Source organism: Ctenopharyngodon idella, chromosome 3 (genome assembly GCF_019924925.1).
Source record: "Ctenopharyngodon idella isolate HZGC_01 chromosome 3, HZGC01, whole genome shotgun sequence".
NCBI lineage: Eukaryota > Metazoa > Chordata > Actinopteri > Cypriniformes > Xenocyprididae > Ctenopharyngodon > Ctenopharyngodon idella.
In genome coordinates, this window is record NC_067222.1 from 34,901,403 (window position 1) to 34,922,305 (window position 20,903).

Below are 20,903 nucleotides of genomic sequence, written 5' to 3' on the forward strand. Positions count from 1 at the left end.
CTCTCTCACCGTCTCTCCACCCTGTGGGAGTGTGGGAGGGGCCACATATCTGATGATGTCATCTCTGGAATGTAGCTGATGCGGGTGTAAGGAGGGGTGTGTAGAAGGACAGAGAGAAGGAAAGAAAGACACGGAGGGAAGAATAGTGGAGTAAAAAGGAGCAGTGTCTCTTGGGAGGCTATAAGCGTAATTTGTCTAGTATGAGTGCCCTAGTACAGAGATTTATTGAAGTGTGTATAAAGCATGTGTTTGTATATCACACACATGTGTAAAGGTTTCCCTTTGCCTTTGGTGAGTTGCATGTCCAATCTTGTGAGCAACTGGGTAATTTGTGCACTGAAGAAAATATGCGAGTGGGACTGTTTGAGCGCTGTGTGTAACAATGCATACATGTTTGTGAGTATTTGTGTGTGTTCAATCATATGACTGTATACATGCTTACGACATGACTGATGTTTGAGTTCTTGCATGGAAATGCTTCAAAGATTCTGCTGAAGCAGACTACTGACTCACACATTGCTCTATTATGACGACTGAAAAATATTAGAATTGTAAAACCTATGTTTCTGCATCTAATTAAAAGTGTGGGAAATGTGAACACACCTTTAAGGTTGTGGGTTTACTAGGTATTCTTTGGAAATGAGACTAGACCAAGACGTTACCTAAATTCTATACTTTAAAAATCCAAAATGTTCACGTCACAAAACATTTTCTTAATCATTATTTTTGCCTTGTTTTCCAGTAAAAATACAATAAAACATCCTTAAAACAAGATACATTTACATAACCAAAGTTGCAAAATACATATATTAAATAGATTAAGCATAAATGAAATAAAATGTAATGATATATGCTTAAAACAAGAAAAATAAAAAGTATTAAAGTATTAAAATAATTACATTTATATAATTTAGCTACGTAATAATATAATGTAATATAATATAATATAATAATATAATATAATATAATATAATAATCAGTGTTGGGGCATTACAATATTGTGTTACTCCCTAAAAAAGTAACTATTGCGAAGAATAACACTATTATTTCTAAATCTAAAGTATTTTTTGCTTATTAGTATGGTTGAATTGGATCATTGAAGGTCAGCAGCAAAGACATTGCTTAATAAAGTAAGATTAAATACATAAAGTATATTTGTGTAATTTAATATATTTAATTACAGGTTTTTGTAAAATTCTGAGATTGCATTTCACTGGTTTTATTCATTTTGAGGAATACTGAATGTTTTCGTGCAAGTGAGATGAGTAAATGCATGTTCACATTTAGTCTAGAACTAAAATAACCATCATGTTCACACAGCGCACACAACGCCTCGGCACTTACCCTATTTCTCTCAACATGAGGACAGGAGAGGTGTCAGTCAATAAATTTGAAAAAGTAACTTGCGTTACTTATTTGAAAAAGTAACTTGGATATTTTGTTGTAAACTGAAAAAGTAATACGTTACTTTACTAGTTACTTGAAAAAGTAATCTGATTACATAACTCAAGTTACTTGTAATGCATTACCTCCAACACTGAATATAATATAATATAATATAATAATATGTATGGTATGTACTTCTTAAGACAGTTAGGTAAACGTATGGGTATGAGTGGGTGTATGAGAAAAGTCAAAAATGGTCAAACGTACACTTACCAGCTGCAGCACGTCCTCATCCTTTGGCATGATGGAGAGCTCCAGTACACTCTCACTGCAAAGAGAAGCGAGAGAGACCCAGAGAGCATGAGATTCAATAAGTATAATATATACAGTATGAATTGGGTGGAGTTCAAAGCCACCTTTTACATTGGGGTCAATTTGGTTCGATTATCAGCAGTAATCTTTCCAAGTAATGCACATAATGGTCCAGACAGCAAACACTGCCTGAGGTCTGTTACATAAAACATGCAGTATGTCACAAATTTCACATGAACAAGACTGTGTAAACGTTTAGTTAAGATCTGTTTGTTCAACTTTTAACTCAACAACTTAAACAATGTTGTAGATCAAGAAATCATGATATGTATTTACTTCCCAGGCTAGTTCTGGATATCTGTAGAAAACCTCATTTGCACAATGCAACTCATGCAACAAAGTGGAATTAATTTTTGAATGGATCATTTGATGCCGTTTGACTTAAGGAACTCACCTGTTCTGAATCAGTGCAATGACTTGTGAGTACGTCTTACCCAGCACACTCTCTCCATTCACTTTAACCAGCCTGTCTCCTGCAAATACACACACAAAAACACACTTATATGATAAACATTTAAAGCAGCGTTTCCCAAACTTTTCTGTCTAATGTGCACAGCCCCATCAATAAGGCTCAAGTAGCCCTTACAAACCAGAAATGTTTTCCTAGCCAATATCATACTGGATGTCATTTTGCAGAAATATTAATATGTGACCCTGGACCACAAAAGTGGATATGCAGTGTTAAGGACTTCATTTCGACAACTTTGAAGGCGATTTTCTCAATGTTTTGATTTTTTTGCACCCTCAGATTCTAGATTTTCAAATAGTTGTATCTCGGCCAAATATCCTAACAAACAATACATCAATGGAAAGTTTTTTTATTCAGCTTTCAGATGATGTATAAATCTCAATTTCAAAAAATTGACCCTTATGACTGGTTTTGTGGTCCAGGGTCACATATTATTAAAGTCACTTAAAAGCAAAACAATCAATACTACTCACAAATTTGCAGATCCGTTACTGTTCAAATGTTTAGGGTCAGTACGTTTTTATTTTTAGGAAATTATTTCAGCAGATTTATTCAGCAAAAGATTTGTATTTCAAATAAATGTTGTTCTTTTGAACTTTCTATTTATCAAAGAATCCTGAAAAAATGCATCACTGTTTCCACAAAAATATTAAGCAGCACAACTGTTTTCATCATTGATAATAATAGGAAATATTTTTTGAGCATCAAATCATCATATTAGAATGATTTTCTGAAGGATCATGTGACACTGAAGACTGGAGTAATGATGCTGAAAATTCAGCTTTGCCAACACAGGAGTAAATCACATTTTAAAATATATTCACATAGAAAACAGTTATTTTAAACTGGCTAATATTTCGCAATATCACTGTTTTTAGTGTATTTTTGATCAAATAAATGCAGCCTAGTTGAGCATAAGAGACTTCTTTCAAAAACATAATAAAAATCTTCCCGACCCCAAACTTTTGAACAATAGTGTATTTTGCTATTAGTGTCATCCACACAAAAGTATAAAACTTGCATATATTCTTTTTCTTGCCTTAAGCATTAATTTATTAGTAGTTTTATAACTGGGTTTAGTGTTTTTAAAGTTTATTTTTAAAGCAAACTTTCTTTACATAGAGAGAGTGTGCAGTCTGTTTGAATAATAAAGATTAAGTAGACTCATTCCATGTGTTCACTCTGTTTTCCTTAGATGGTTGGTGTGTTTTGGGTTCATGTCAGGGTTAGGTTATGGGATCAGCTCAACCAGCGAGGGTCTGTCGGAGGAGTCAATGGAGGCCAAGCCTCCTATCCAGTCATAACCAATCATATTAAAATACAATAATCAGAGGTAGAACATGATCTGTGGCATTCATTGCGTGTGTTGATATAGAATATGTGTGCACTGGGCTCCACAGAAAACTCGATTTCCTCAGAACTGGATCACTCATCACGTACATAGTTCTCACCCTTTGGGTATTATCTGATTATGCGATTAAAAACCATTAGTTCCACATAACAAATTGTATCAATTCCATTGAACTGACACCAAAATGATCACATAAAATACCAAAAAAATCTCGACCTAGTGATAAATTCAAACATTATAATGTGTCTGAAATTATCAAGGCTACATTAATCTATCAGTGAGAGATCATTGTGTATGGGAGAATAGACACTAGCAACAAATATGCTAAACCTACTACAAACTTGTATTGTTAAAATTTAAGGACAGCAGGTAAGGAAAACATGCCCTCATTGACCTTTTCTTGACCAGCAAGCAGCCATGTGTCTTTCGTAAACACACACACACAGAGATAATGAGTCACCTTCTGTCGCACTGTCAAGTGTTTTGCGTGAATAACAAACCACATTTCACAACACAGGACAATATTCCACAACAGATATCACTCTGTATCAGTTTCTCTCTCAAGTTCAGATTTACTCTCTGTCTGAACGCAATGAGGGCAAACATGGCAGTCAGCTGACATCATTAGTAACAGGAAGCATGACCAAGTGTGTCATGCCATATCAGTGCTTCAAATATGTGTGTGTACAGTGACATAATAAGACACATTCCTGTAAATTTGCGACAGGATCTAAAGAAGAAACAGACCATCATCAAGTTAAGTGGGCAAGTCATAACAAGAGATCACATATGTACGCACAAGAGTGCACCGGGGTGGGTATAATCAAAGCTAAAATCATTACGCACACAAAGGCATGTGTACAAACCCACTCGCACACACAACAAACAACACTACACTACAAACGCAATCATACATGTGTAAACTGTGGATTAAAAAGTGTTCAGGACTGAAACCATGTCAACAACAACTACAGTTATCTTGACTTTCCATTGAATTTCAGGGTTATATAAGGTTTGCATCACCTTGTTCACTTTCAGAGAAACTGAAAAGGTCTCTCAAGGCCTGTTCACTCTAACACGAATTCAGTCCGATTATCATATGTGGTTTGTCTGTTCGGACTGATGCGTAAAAAAAAAAAAAACGTCAGACGGGCTGAATGAAAATACAAATTTAGACCAATGCGTAAAAATGGCAGAGGGCTGAAAGAAAATGCATTCAGTCTCTGACAGTAGATGGTGCTTACAGAAAAGCAGAAATACCCTGGTTACCCCCGGTACACAAAAAAAAATGCAAATTCCAGTTGCGTGTAATGGAGAAGAAAAGTTTTCAAGCAGCCATTCAGATTTTCGTGCTATGATATTTATCAAATACAAGAGATCAGAGACAAAAGAGGATCTGGATTCTTCCTCTGTTATTAACTATCATTAAGTAAATAAGCAGCGGCTCTGGGCATGTGATCAAAAATGTCGATCTTATTTGGTTGGCTGGTTTTCTTTATAGTGCAATTAGGGATGAAAATGTTTGTATCAGTCTGAACAGACATATTAACAGCCATTTATTGAAATGGAAATGTTTATTGCACTGAATTTTCACACCAAACATTTGTGAGAGTGAACGGGCCATTAGTTTGTGTCATGTGGTTTGTATGAACACATCATTCCTGCTGCACACACACAATTTTCTTCTCTCTTTTACCTGTACACAAGCCAGCCTGGTGGGCGGGGCCTTTCTCCCTCACATTCTTAACGAAGATGGTGTCCATGGGCTCCAGACAACTCCGATGGAGCCCTGCATGAAACACACAAACACAACCCTGTTCACAACCATAGACAAATACATAGTACATAGTAAATTCACAGTTTGTACAAAAACATAAGACAAAATACAGTGGGTCCAAATATATTAGACCATGTAAAATGAGACTGATCATGTGACTCTTTGTACAGACAGTCAGATATTCTTCCACTGAAGAGCAAGATCATCTTAAATCATGCTGGAGAACATGATCATCAGGTCTGACAAACTTGTGGAGTTCATGCAGCTTGAGTGCTGCTGTCAGGAAGACGAACAAACCAAATACTGCGACATTCTGTAACTCATATTAATTCTTCATCATGCTTTTAATACAGTTTTTAAAGGGTAAAAAAAACGGCATGATTTTAATAAGAATAATTCTTAATAACAATGAATGCATGTCTACATCTTCATGTATATGGTTCTAGCAAAAAGCTTGATCGTCCAGAGGTGAAAACTGGACACTGTTCACTGTAACATTTGATGTTTGGCTGAAATGGAATATAAGATTTATCAGTAATGACAAACTAGATTTATAGAATATGATTGCCTCATACCTTTTTTGCATTGCATTGTATTTTTGTATTAATATTATTTCTTTTAGGATGTAACCGCTGTGACCTTTTGATTCATCTACCCTTAGTACTTTAATTATTTGTTTTTGACACTCATTTACATTATTTTGTTTTTATTTACTTTTGTTAATTTAAATTCACTGTAGTGTTGTTTCCTTTTTTGGTCATTGTGTGTTGTGTTTGCCTAATTTGAAAACTAAATAAAGATTAAGGGGAAAAAAGAAATCTATTTCACTAGTGGACTTCACTGTGGACCTCCCTGTACAGAGACACACACATTCACAGATGTTTAGGAATGTGTTTTGCTCATACTGATGCCAGTGTCTCATGATGACATGATAAGATGAGGACAGACTGTAACAGTCAACAAACAGGTTGAGGTAGTAATGCAAAACTGATCTAGAAACTGTCTTATTTCATCAGATTATGTGTCAAAAGCAGCTTTCATTTCACAAATCTCTATGATCAGAAGCTACAGTGTGTGTGTGGACAGTGCATAGATGCATGTGTGCGTGTGTGTTTTTGTACACCTCAATATAGGTGAGTAGTGCCGCACGATTAATCGTTAAAAAAATCGCAATATTGATTCAAACACCCACGTGATCTTATTCATAAACGATTCAGTTATGTCTATTAAACCTTTGACAAATATGATCACATCGAAACATTCAAATCTGACCCGAGAGAGCAGTTGTCACTAGGGCTGTGTATTGCCAAGAATCTCACGATACGATACGTATCACGATACAGGGGTTACGATACGACATATTGTGATATTGCGATACTGTAAGAAAGGCGATATATTGCGATATTTCTTGTTTTTGTAGAGAGGATCTAATTTTAGAAAAAACAGTCATAAAGAACACACCACCATATGCATAAAACCTGAAAACAACTTTATTTTATTTAACCAATACAGTATAATTTGCATTTATATCACTAATCACTATTTTGTGCAATCTAAGGGAAAATAGTAAAGTGACTGCAGGATTATTTAGGTGTATGTTTTAAAGGTTTACAGTATAGCAGTTTTTAATTTCTAAACTATTTAACAACTAGTGCAGAGTCCATTTCATGAATGTCTGTTTGTTTTATATTTAACACTGTAGCTGCTTGCTTTAAAGCAGTCTATTGCTATTTAAATAAACGTGCCTTCACTGAAGTGCTGAACAGAGCTGGTGCAAACATATCCACATCGCTATGATCAGATGCTTTCTTTCTGCTGTCACCGCTGTCATTTTTGTTGTGTGTTTATTTTGTTACTGAGAGGAAAACGTGCAATACATATCACATATTCTGTCGATCGCCTCTCTCAGCAGCGCGAATGGCGTCGGGATATTAAGTGAGCTCTCAGATTCAATACGTTTCCCGAGTTTTGGATTATAACATGGCCTGTTTTGCAAACAACTGACTCTTGTCGATCTCCTTAGTGGTTTCTTTATAGTTTAAGCCAAAATGAGTCCACACTTCAGCTCTGTATACCGCGGGAGCGGAATAATTCTATCGTGTTGTGAGCTGGGTTTGCTAATGCTAACGCTAGCTATGCACCTTGCGCTCCGGCTACGCGTCAGTTTACGTTCTGAGATAACGCTGACATCTAGCGGTTTGGTTTTATACAGTCTGTGGTTTAAACCGAACAAACTCACGAATGTTGGATGTAAATAAATAAATAAATAAATATCGATACAGTGTTTTTGAGAATCGATACAGTATCGCCAAACATAATATCGCGATATTCACGTGTATCGATATTTTCTTACACCCTAGTTGTCACGTATGAAACAGCTTTACAAATAGTCTTTTCAACCACAGTATCATTATTTCTGTTACAATAATTCAAATTATTGCAGAAGTAGCCTACAGGGGTAAAAGTTTATAGTTCGGATATAAACAATGATGTCTACGGTAGCAATTAAAATAGAACTGAATCGTTCATTCAAGATACTAGTTCAAATTTTGATACTAACTAAATTTTGAACTTCATTAACGCTGATTAATCCAGTAAAAGGTGTGTTCAACTGCTCTCTAATTACTCACATGGTACTGTCATACACCGAACGGTATGCGCAGTGCCGCATCAAGTTGAACACACTTAATGAAACAAGTGAAGTCTTTATGAGTGAGTCATTGAATCATTCATTCAATCAAATAGACTGCAGCAATTAACATTTTGTCAGAAACTCTAGTAAATTACATGTTATTTATTTTGTTTAGTTGTCTATTCAGAATTTTGGGAGATTCATGATCTCCATTTTAAACAAAAAAATTGTGATTCTCAATTTATCCAGAATCGTGCAGTTCTATGGGTGAGTATGTTGGATTTTAGATGCCTTAAAGTTGCATAGGATCCAGACCAGTGTTATGGCATTATTACAATATGTAAAGCGTCATAGGACATCAAAACTAACAGTAAACTTTCTCACTGGAGATCTGGACAATTTTTTGCATCTGTTTCCATGTACAAGTAAATTGATATATAGTACAGCGACAGGATATGTGTTTTGTTTAATATGGAAATAAGGAAACATTTTTCATACCACATGACTTGCAAATTATATGGTATATATCTCATATCAATTGTGCTACTTCCTGTAACCCTGCTTAAACCAGACTGATTTGAATACAGAGTGTGCATCAATGGAAACTTACTCTAGGGGGCGCCATGCAACAAAAAAATCAATCTTTGATCATTGACCATGTGACACTAAATTGTCACAAACTGATCTCAGATCTGTCACTGAGAAATAAAAGACAACCACAGGATGATAATGTAGGTAAGAGGAAGAAACAGAAAAATGACAAAGTGTTCATCAAGTCACGTGCAGTTCAGTCAACTCAGATGAGTGACAAATCATCTTCAAATTGTAAGAAATTAGTGGAAATGACTGCAATTCACATGATGTGAATAAGACAACACAGAACACAGAAACATAAAAGATAGACTCACCCTTTCCATTCCCGTTCTCTTCATCCTAAAAGGAAACAATAAGAGGAGAGTTAGATCATTGTAAAATAACTAGTTGGCCTTAAACTTAAATGATTTAATAGTCATTCACAGAATACACAATACTTAAGTGAGTTATTATCCTCTGTAATAAGTACTTAAAGTAATTATATAATAGAAATGACAGTGGAGTCTTGGAGTATTAAACAAATAGTTCTCATCAAGCTCTTTAAAATTTTAGTTTCACCCAAAAATGTAAATTCTGTCACTTTTTTACTCATCCTCATGTCACTTTTAAAAACAAAACGACTTTCTTTCTGCCTTGGAAGACAAGTTTGGAATAATATAAGGGTGAGTAAATAATGAAAATGTTCATTTTTGAGTGACTATCCCTTTAATGTCTTTGATGTGTAACACCAATAGTTATCAGTCAGTTATGCATCATAGACACCTATAAAGAACAAAAACAGGAAATGACTTCACTGCACATCTACATTATTAAATGTGTGATATGAGCACTGACTCTGTCTCAGCACTAGAGGTCAGCACTGAGAAAATGGACCACTCTAGGAATGAATTTGCTGCTTTTAGCCACAAACATACATAAACACACCTCCGCAAGAAGAGCCGCAATGACATTAATCTTTCCGTCTGTGCTGGCAATGATATAGTATTCATAATATTCACTGTGCATCTTTATTTACAACAGACACAGTTTAGATAACACACATGCACCACCCTCACAAAATAACCAGACTGCAAACCAGAGGCTCAAATCACACACACGTGCAACGCTGATCAGGCAGTTTGAAGTGGGCAGCCCAATGTTTAGTCTGCGCTGACTGGGCTCATTCCTAACAAACTCACACAATACTGAGGCTTTGCCGTGCCGGGAGAAAGACAGACAGAGGGGCAAACAGATGGGTAGGGAGTGACGGACAGTGACCACAACTTTAAGATTTATAATCAACATCCAACCCACAGATCGAAATGAAAGTCCACGTGTGCATTATCTTGGAGCTGGTGGGGTGACAGATGGAGAGAGTCACACGGTCATGTGACCATGTGGACACTGGGAACAGTGAAGAACAGAATGGACCAGAACACATTGTCCCAGCAGACCTGGTACGGCCCAGCCCAGCTCGGGGTGACACAAAATAGGCCTTTTGACTAAGAAAAGCAAACAGCAGCTGCTCAGAGAAGAGATGCTGTATAGACCAATCATAATGGGGCTTTGTTTCTCCATCATCATGTACACGCACACCATCCAAACATCTGTAGCCCGCTCTCAGTAATGTACACTACCGATCAAAAGTTTGGGGTTGTTAAGATTTTACAATGCAGTCTCTGCATTTATTTGATAAAAAATACAGCAAAAATTGTGAATATTGTGAAATATTATCACAATTTTAAAAAACTGTTTTCTATTTTAATATATTTTATAATGTAATTTGTGGAAAAGCATTTTTTATTGAAGTCTGAGTGAATCAGGCTGACTAAATATATTAGGGTTACATCAACAATGTAATTGTGAAGGGTCAGATCAGGTAAAATGGCTCTTGATAAATGAAAAACAAAATAATTAATAAGTTAATAACTGCACATATTCGCATTTTACATGTCATGTGACCAGACATGATTATTAGACATCTTCTTTGTATAAGCCGTCCATTTTTTGATGTGCGTTAGCAGAATGCACTGTATCTCTTCCTGCTTCTTTGGTCCTTTTTTTCCTTTTACGAAAGACGCTAAAGGAAAACCGATGCCAGTCTGGCTGTGAGGTCTCTAAAGTCAAGTACTTGTTGGACCAACTGCTATTGGCAGCACGGCTTAAACCCTTAAAAATTAAGGTTCCTGTTAAAACAAATTTTGATGCCATGGATGGGCCTTTTTTTTAAGTTTCAAAAAATTTATACCAGAATATTTCTTAAGCCCTAATATCACAAATGGTTCTTCATAAGAAGAAGTCTCTTTAGTAGAACCAGTTAAGAGCTTTATTTTTAAAGACAGAAGGCCTTGAAGGCTGAATGACCACAACTTAAAGGGATAGTTCACCCAAAAATGAAAATTATCCCATGATTTACTCACCCTCAAGCCATCCTAGGTGAATATGTCTTTTTTTCTTTCATCCAAACACAATTGGAGTTATATTAAAAATGATCCTGGCTTATCCAAGCTTTATAATGGGAGTGAATGGTAGCATTTTTTTAAGCCCAAAAAAGTGCATCCATCCATCATAAAAGTAATCCATACTCCTCCAGGGGGTTAATAAAGGCCTTCCGAAGCAAAGTGATGCTTTTTTGTAAGAAAAGTATCCATATTTATAACTTTATAAACTATAATAACTGGCTTCCGGTAACGATCATACGCGAGTCTAGTTCCGGTCGAAGAGTGACCTCTGACCCGAAGCAAGACGTATTGACGAACGCAGAAGCGCAAAGTATAAAACAAAACAAAACACCGGTCATGAATTAGAAGTCTAAAACGAGAATTTTAAAAGAGATATTTAAAGAGATATAGAGCCATATTTGTTTGAACAGTGAGAGGCGTCAACTCCCACCTAAGCTTACGCTACTCCTACGTCATACGCCGGAACTCGACTCTCTCGTGAACGCACAGATGGCCGTTAATGGAAGCTAGGGATTATAGTTTATAAAGTTATAATTATGGATATTTTTCTAACAAAAACGCATCGCTTCGCTTCTGAAGGCCTTTATTAACCCCTGGAGCCATATGATGGATGGATGCACTTTTTTGGGCTTAAAAAAATGGCACCATTCACTCCCATTATAAAGCTTGGAAGAGCCAGGATATTTTTTTTAATATAACTCCGATTGTGTTTGGCTGAAAGAAGAAATTCATTTACACCTAGGATGGCTTGAGGGTGAGTAAATTCTAGGGTAATTTTTTCAGTTTTGGGTGATCCTTTACTTTTTGTAGTTAAGAGACAGGGACAGTTTGTTGAGTTTGTATCTTATTGGATGTTTTATTTCAGCTGTTGAATGACTCTGATTAGTCAGGGCTTGATTTTGCGATAGCAGGCATCCTCACCTTGAAACTGGTGTGCAGGGCAGACTCTGGCGGGTAAACGATGAAGTGACGTAGCGTGAAGCCAAAGCCCTGAGAGTTCTTATGGAGCACCAGTGTACGTGGACCCTGCCAGGACATGCCCAGCCCATCTGCCCCGCTCCTGACCACCGGCCGAGGGTTCTCACTGGATGAAGAGATCCCATCTCTCCGCCCCTTTGCCTGGAGGAAATACAGAGAGATATTTGAAATTAGACATTCGCCGCTGATTCGTGTAGTTACTTAGTCCAAAATTCCATTGGGATTACATGTCACATAGAACATTGTAGTTAATGCAAATGCATTTTATGCATTATATCTAATGCAAAAGCTCTCCTGCAGCTCGGTCATGGGTTTGATTCCCAGGGAAAGCAATAACTGATAAAATGTAAATGTACACCTTGAATGCAATGTAAGTCGCTTTGGATAAAAATGTCTGCCGAACGCATAAATGTAAATGAAAAGCATCTGTGTTGATGAACACATCACTTTTAATGGGATAATTGGTGAATACTCTTGGCAGATAATTGCTAGAAATAACACCATATTGTTCCAAATGACCATCCCAACTGTTTTGGATCTGTCAGTCTACTTACACCACCTGTGCAAACAAGACGTGGGTACGTGAGGAAAGTAACTAAAAGGGGGAGGGCAAGGGAAACATTTCACATTTGGGAACCATGATGTCATTTTTGTGATGCCAACATTCTCTTAGGAATTCTTAGAGGCCGTTTCTTATTAGATAGTAGGAACAAAGGCCAAGGATCTCTACAGAAATAAAGTAATAAATAAATAATAAAAAAGAGTTTGTTTTGTCCCTTTATTACTGGGACAAAACAGACAAAGGCATTTGGTGGAGTTATTTAAAAGGTGACATCATTCCCCTAATTTTGCAAGAAAATACCTCTTTTCTCTTCAACCTAAAATCAACAGCCTCACCAGCCCTGTGATTTCACTATAACAGGAAGTATCTGGTTAGGGCAGGAAGTTCCCCAAGGATGGTGCCAGTCACCATATATCCATATATATAAACAGAAGGGGATTTTTGTTGTTGTTGTTGTTGTTGTCGCCGCCATCTTATTTTATACAAAGCAGAAATGTGCTTCTCAAATCTCTCCCCTTCACCTCCCGTTACTCCTCACATCTCTCTGCACTCAGCAGAAGTCCTACTCTATAATCCAGCGGTCCTGACACCGACCGCAGCCTCACCCCCTCTCTGTTTCTCACTCTATTTCTGTCTCACACGCTGTTTTCATTTGGCTGGGCTTATGTCTGAACCTTCTCTCTTTCACTTGCATTCTTACCAACTTGCACGCATGATCACACACATATAGACAAATGGTGACGCTCCTTTTTAAACAGTCCCGCATATTGTGTGGAATGATGTAATGTTTTTATTTAATTTGCTTTTCCTTTATTAAAGGGATAGTTCACCAGGAAATTAACATTCTGCCATCATTTAGTCACCTTCATGTCTTTCAAAAGCGGAATGAATGTACTTTCTCCGTGGAACAAAAAAGGAGATATTAGGCAAACTGTTCTTTTCCATACAATGAATATGGATGGTGGCCATATTTTTTGGTCAAGATTTTCAGTGAATACAGACCTTATTTTCAATCCGCTTCATCCAGTTTCCTTATATGGAAAAGAGCAGCAAGAACATTCTGCTAAACTTCTTATTTCTACTACTGATTTATGGAAGAAAGTCATACAGGTTTGGAACCACCCAATTTATATTGAGTGAATACTATTTTGAGAAAGAAAGAGGAGTGACTAATGTTCTACAGTGATTTTTTGGAAAAATCTGTAGAACAGATCTAATCACTCCACATTAAACAGAGCTGAGGTGTCGTATTGATGACTGAAAACAAATCAAATTAGCTAAAACATTTAATAAACGAACACATAAGAGTTTGAAAATATTTAAACATTCTTAAAATAAGAGCTAATTTGTATATATATTGTAAAGATATTAAGACTTTTTCTCCACTCAAATTCTTCAGAGCTTTCGGCAGAGTTCATGCGCGCGTGGGCCTGCTCAATGGATTAGAAAGACAAATAAAAGTGAAAGACACAATAAGGCTGTGTAAGTGACAGGATGAATGTACAGGGGCATGTGTGAATTCCATAACATTCACTGTTAAGCCAGGACATGTTCAGACAATGACGGAGAGGCTAGCTTTAGAAAGAGAAAGAGACGGAGAGCTCCGTCTCCAACAAGCTCCAACACGCAGGTTTCGACCACAAGGTTCCTCCCGGCACTGAGAATACCAAACCCTGTTATTACCCCCCCAAAAACACACAAGTGTACACACAAACACATGCACACATCTCCTTATGTCCAGTATTGTCCATCCATTTAAAGCATTCAACTTTTCCTCCACATTCTGTTTTTGTCATGTGTTTCTTCATCACTAACTTTCTAATGGATTGGAAATGTATTCTCCGGGGAAACCAAGTACTACAATCAAACAAGTCATCTCTTTTACGTCAGAGAGACCTCCAATGTTCTCCAAGAACAAGTACATTCCCATTAAAGCTTTTAAAAAGTTCACTGACATGTTGCAAGCCAGAAATGTACAAAGATTCAATGATGTCCTTTAAATATATATATATATTTTTGTCCAATTTTCCAGTAAAAATATGCATTGCACTTGAGAAGCAACACAATTTAAGATATTAGGTACAAAATAAAAAAAATAATAGCTTGTTTTTAGGGAATATATCTTGAAGTAAGTTTACTTTTTACAGACCATTGGAAATTGTTTTTGATTTTGTGTTATACATAAACTTTACTAAATTTTGTTAGACTTATGCTTATAACAAAAACAAAATCAAATTAATTCAGGATATATTCTCTGAAGTCAAGTAGTAATATCTTATGACAAGGAGAACTCTTAAATTATATTTGTTTGTCTATACAACCAAACATCACGTAAATTCATAAATTAAAATATCATATGAACTGTCTGCTTCACCTGTTAAAATCATAGTGCTGTGCACTACTAATGTACCCTCATGACTTCTGCTTAACATCCAACATTCATTCAGGCGAGAAGTTGGGCTGAGGTCATAGTTTATGACCAGCTGATGATAGGTTAACACACACCCGACACATTTTTCTCTGGGAGTGACATGTTTCTAGTGTTGATTCAGGGTAATTTGGTCATAAATCAGGGAAAATTGGAAACGTAATGTGGACATTGACTTATGAATGTATATAGCTAAATGTTCTCAAATACCTCATTTGATGAGTGTTTTATTATGTCTCGAGTCCTCTATTGGAAGGCTATGCTTACATACACAAGCTCACAGACAGTCGCCAGAAACAATACACTCCAAACAGCTGAGTGGGTGATCCTGCTGAAAAGTTGAGCGTAATTAATGTTGAGTGTTTAATCCCTGACACCCTGCTCTATGACTGCAACACACACACATGACTGAGAAGAGGTGTGTGTATGTGTGAGTTTAAACCTGTCTGTCAGCTCTTTCAGTTCCGCTGGAGCTCCGTTAAACAGGGTTTTCCACCTTTACAGCAATGTTTGAATCCAAGAGTAAAAAAAATAAACAGAACTGCAGGGAATATGAATGAATGTACTTGTATCCAGCAGGGTGACTTGAATATCAACATGATTTTAATATATCAAATAGACATTTTACACTCTAGATGCTTGTAACCATAAGATGACCACTTAATGTACTAAATAGACATTATTTTGATGGATATAATGAGCATGGATTTTTTTTTTTTTTAAGTTTTTATCTAATATTTTTATTTTATTTTATTTCAGCTTTATTTCATAAAATAATAGTTTTAGCTAACGATAGCAACACTACTTACAATCAGCTAATTGCTGGAGTGGTATGGCATAGTGGTTAAACATTTGAACTGGTGACTGAAAGGTTGTAGGTTTAAAACTGATACATTAGCTTTCACCATTGTGCCCTCGAGCAAGTCATCTAAACCCAGGTAGATCCAGGGGGATTGTCCTTAAGTCTATGGTAAGTCACTTAGGGTCATGTCTGAAAATTGACTACTTACTTATTAGGGGTCCAAGCACCAAAGGACATTCTTATTATTTAGTTCAATGTAGTCAAATTCTACCAATAGGGGGCACTATAACCGAAAAAGTACTCATGACTCTACTACTGTTTGATCGAGGAAATTAAAATTTAGTGATAAAGTTTCTTTGCTACAAATGCTAACATACTCATACTAAAATGTTAACATTTTCTGGATGAATCGATAAAACAAAAATCAATTCAGAAGTCAATTATTTCAAATGCAAATGGTTGATCATTATGAAACCTGGTATGCATATGCAGATTGGTATAACGAGGCTGTGTACCAAATTTTATGGCAATCGGCCACACACGGCACTATAAAGAGTAAGTTTACACATTAAATTATAATGCAAAGCCCGGTATTAAAAATCCTGTTTAGATCTTCTATCATGTACTCCATTTTGAAATTTTGAATTTTCTTTTCTTTTTTTGTCCTAAGTCATTGGTCTGATTCACACAAAATGTGCTGTGTATCATCTAGAGTCCATCCTGACAAAATGTTCAGTAACCCTACAATGCACCTCCAGAACTTGTGTATTTTAACACAGCCTTGCTAAAGGACACCACCTGGCAACCTTCTGTTTTAGCCCAATAACCCAAGAGAAACACACAGTTGAAGAAGGAAACTGGAGCATTAAGTCTTACAGTAAATCTGAATGAAACCCGGCAGCTTCATTTAAATACAGGCGGGTCTAATTGAAACAACATGGCTCCTCGCCTTCATTATCAGGTTTTTCTAGAGACATTTTTCTTTTTTCAATGGGAATGAATGGAGGGGTTCACCTCTGAACGGATTATGATGGTTGTTCAAACATGGTGATGCAGTTTGCTTTTTTAGGAGGATATGGAGTAATTAATCCAACTGAATGTGCAGCCCAACCACATATATTTGAAAGCGGTTGAGTTTGGTTTGGGTTACTGTCTCATATGTGAGTGTGTCTGGCCGACAGCTGTCTGTATGCAAAATTCTGAAGAATATCCCATCCCATTCCACACTATTCCAGAGAATATGTCTTACAAATATCTTAAAGTGTGTGAACACATGACAGAACAATGACAGGCACAAACAGACTCTCATTTACACAACAGACCTAGACATTCCCTAACTATATCCTATAATCTAGGTGCTTGAAGCAAAACCACTCAGTTTAACACACACACACAAGCATACACAGTCACCCGAAGGGTGATTATAACCCCTTATCTGGTGCCTTTACTTTCTAATTAGTGTATCAAACCTCCCACTATACTAAAAGTCTCAGATAAAACAGAAATGCAAGTTAGAAATAGTGTCAGAATTAACAATTTTAAGGGCCAATAAAAAACGCTGTCCCCTGAAATTGACCTTCTTTTGCCTTTATGAGGGCATTTTTTTCCAAACATTAAAAAACAAAACAAGCACAACACAAAAACTTAAGAATAACTTTTTTGTCAATATTTTAAATATTTATTGGCTTTTTTGACACGTTCAGCTGCATTTTTGCTCAAAACCCTGGCTGATTTCTGACTCTGGTGAGAAATAAATGTTTTTTAAAAGCCTTTTAACAACTACATCAGGCTATATGTCTCTCTTTTTCTCTATACACACACACACACACACATACACATATATATATATATATATATATATATATATAAATACAGCTTACCCTGCAGGTTTGTGAGCGTCTCAGCAGTGCTCTTCCGGCACTGATGCCATTTGTGCTTTCAGAAGTGTCATTTTTCGAAACATTAATTTGTGGTGAATCCCCGTGTAAAACCGCCACCCAGATACAGCGAGGCTCTGGAGAGCTGCAGTCCACCCCCACCGCATCCTGAAAACACCACTCCATACCCTCTACACGCGGGCACACAGTGGGCATCACCAACGGCACCTGACCCACTGACCACATCACACATAAACACGCACGGGAGTGTGCAAGGGCTCACAAAAAGACCAGTCGCATTCACAAAACCACCGATAAGACCTTTTGATGTGAAAAAAAATGAAGAATTGGACAACCGGAGATAGGGAAAGGTAAAAAACTACAAGTCAAGTTAAAGATGTGCCCATCCTCTCCCAAAGAGAGGAGAAATTCCAGATGTGGCTCCTGTTGAACATGCCCAAATCTCCTCATATTTTGTTAATCCATGCTGGTGAACTTTCTTAAAAGATTCCAGAGTTAAACTGATAGTTCCATATCACATTGATGAGCTCCGCACCTCCCATGCTCACGCACGCAGACGAGTGTTACAACCACAGAGGCATATCCAGAGATGAGAGCGAACCAGGATGCAGCCACATACCCCTGTCTGGCAGTCCCTGAAATGTGTGTGTGTGTGTGTGTGTGTGTGTGTGTGTGTGGCAAGCACGTGGCAGTGCTGGCAAGATGTAGATCCAGGGAAGCCGGCTGCTGGATGGAAAAATTAAGTAGATCCAAGTTTTTTACGCACCAGTTTTCCCCCTCTTACTCTGCTTCAGTCTTTTTTTCTTCTATTCCTTCACTTTCTAAACCATTCAGCTCCTTTCTGTCTCTCTCTCTCCACTCTGTCATCTCCTGACAAACTCTAAACTCTGGCTCTCTGTCACTATGAGTGGGCCGGCTCTCCTGCTTTTCTTTCGCTTGCTGTCTCCTTCTCTCTCTCTCTCTCTCTTTCTCTCTCACTCATTCAGTTATCTTTCTCTTTATCACTCCTTCCTGTCTGTATCTGTTTGCTGCTCACCAGTTATTCTTTATCACACTCTTATACGTCTATTTCTACTCTTTTTAAATGCCCTGTGAAATCAAAATATGAGTTTTGTATAGCTTTTAGTCCATGTTTGTTAGTTTTGAGGCCATGTTTAACCTAGTTTACCACTAAAAATGGATAAAAATCACTTTTAGCACATTTAAAATTTACATAGTTTTTCTTCAGGAAAACTCGACGTAAATCTTGATGACTCATCCTGCACTGCACAGAGCTCTGTCCAATCAGATGCTAGAATGAGAATGTCCTGCCCTCTCATACAAACTGCTACACGTTTTCATAAAATCGTTTTCCTTGCTGTTATGTAACTAAAGCCTATTTAACCTTACTAAGTTTTTTTTTTTTTTTTTTTAAATGTACGAATTATGTATTTTTTTATGCCCCCTCAGTCTCATTGAACGAAGGTTTCTTTTTGGTTTCTTCAGATAGAATATCTCAAAGTGTGCGATTTCATAAGGCTTGCTTTTCTTCTTGCTGTCTATATTCCTCTGGCTCCATCTCTTTCTTTATCACAGTCATCTCTGCAGTCTCTCCCATCAGCCCTCATCACCGTCTGGCACACAAAACCTTTGCCTTTTTTCCCCTCAGAGCTCTCGGATTTCTGTATTATCTAATCTTTCCATTTCATTTTCATCTTTTTTCACTCAATTCTTTGTCCCATCAAGCAAAAGACATGAAGGAAAAAAAATTCTGAAGCCTTAGACAGTACTAAAAAGTCCATGTATTCCAACAAAATGTTGTAGCTCTGCTGAAACCTACCGGAGCCCCCAGCAGCTCTGAAAGACCATTCGACTGTGTGTGTCTGTGCGAAACAGGAATCAACAGAGCAATGCAAAAAAAAACCCTGCTCTCTAAAAGTCCCCTCAGAGAAAGAGCAAAATAATAGCTCCGCTAGCAAACACAATGAGCCTAAAAGTCTAAAAAGGACAAAAAAAACAGTACATATTCCTTCTAACTAAAAAAAAAAAACACACACACACCCAAATGGAGGAATGACCACTATGAGAAAGAAAAACCAAAAGACTGAGAGAAAACCCAGAATGGCAGACAAAAACACAGGGTGCCAGACACCTCACTGCAGCTGCTCTCAGAGGCCAGACTAAAACAGCTGCTATAAAACAACACACACACAATCACACCAACACAACACAAGACATGCACAGAAACATCATCTATCAGGTCACATATTGACATTAACACACACAGACACACACCCGTGGAAAATGTCGCCCAACAGGCAGGCCTACAGTGTGTGTGCAAGAGGGGCAGGCAGCTGGCCATCGGTGAGACATTTCCCTCTCATTCACTAAACACACACACCTGAGATCCGTTACAAATGAGGACGGACTGGTTTCACCTGCCACACTGTTAAACATGTACCGGCACGACAACATACAGCCAGAACATGTACACAATACATGAAACACAACACACACAGTTTATCACGTCAGGTGAAGGTGTCATGAATGGGCTGAAGATTAAGTCACTGTGAATCACATATATTCCACATAGTTTATATTTAAATGCACAAAGGATGATCTTGAATATCCTGTTGTGTTATTATAAAAGAGTATGCATTGAAAGATTTTTTTATGGAGCAAACACACACACATGCCTGAGGTGTGTTGGGGATGAAGACACATAAGCTTTAGTAATTAAATGTGAATCTCAAGACTTCCTGCAGTCTAATCAGAAGCTCATCCTCCTTTTTCTCACACCTGTATGAACTAAACAGAACAATAACCACAAATTCTCAAAGAAAACGTAGCCAGATTTGCCAAGACACAAAAGTCTGTGATTTAAAGTCAATATAAACTCCTTTCCCATCAAATTTTTTTCCGTATGAAATTATCTGAGCTATGCAATCCACATTGATATGTATGTCAACAATTCCAGAAGAAAATGTTATTGCTTAGAGGTTGCTCTTTTAAAGCCCAGAAGGCAAAAGGGAGTAATAACAAAAACTTATATCAACTTAAACCCTCTGCTGGTCTTCAGTTATTTTAGGTGTTACATTTTGAATAAAAAAGGCAATTACTTCATTGGAATGGTACAACATACCAGTAGGTAACATTTGTGGCACTTGCTATATGAACCACAAAAATGTGGACGTGATTAGAAAAGCCTAACCCCGTTTCACAGACAAGGCTTAA

The 20,903-nt window shown here is 37.1% G+C and overlaps 1 protein-coding gene across 10 annotated transcripts in view; it reads right to left on the minus strand.

Moving 5' to 3' along the window:
* The window catches only part of arhgap23a (Rho GTPase activating protein 23a), a 75,454-nt gene that overhangs the window by 20,093 nt on the left and 34,458 nt on the right, over nt 1-20,903 (minus strand). For 4 of the 10 annotated variants that reach the window (XM_051886677.1, XM_051886676.1, XM_051886672.1 and 1 more), the window contains exons 1-6: nt 17,673-18,446; nt 11,944-12,141; nt 8,896-8,920; nt 5,275-5,367; nt 2,153-2,231; nt 1,654-1,714 (exon numbers count right to left, since the gene is read on the minus strand). In XM_051886677.1, the coding sequence (XP_051742637.1) occupies nt 1,654-1,714; nt 2,153-2,231; nt 5,275-5,367; nt 8,896-8,920; nt 11,944-12,141; nt 17,673-17,915 (699 nt within the window). In that variant the 5' untranslated portion in view covers nt 17,916-18,446. The other 6 variants (XM_051886675.1, XM_051886674.1, XM_051886679.1 and 3 more) reach the window with 4 other exon arrangements.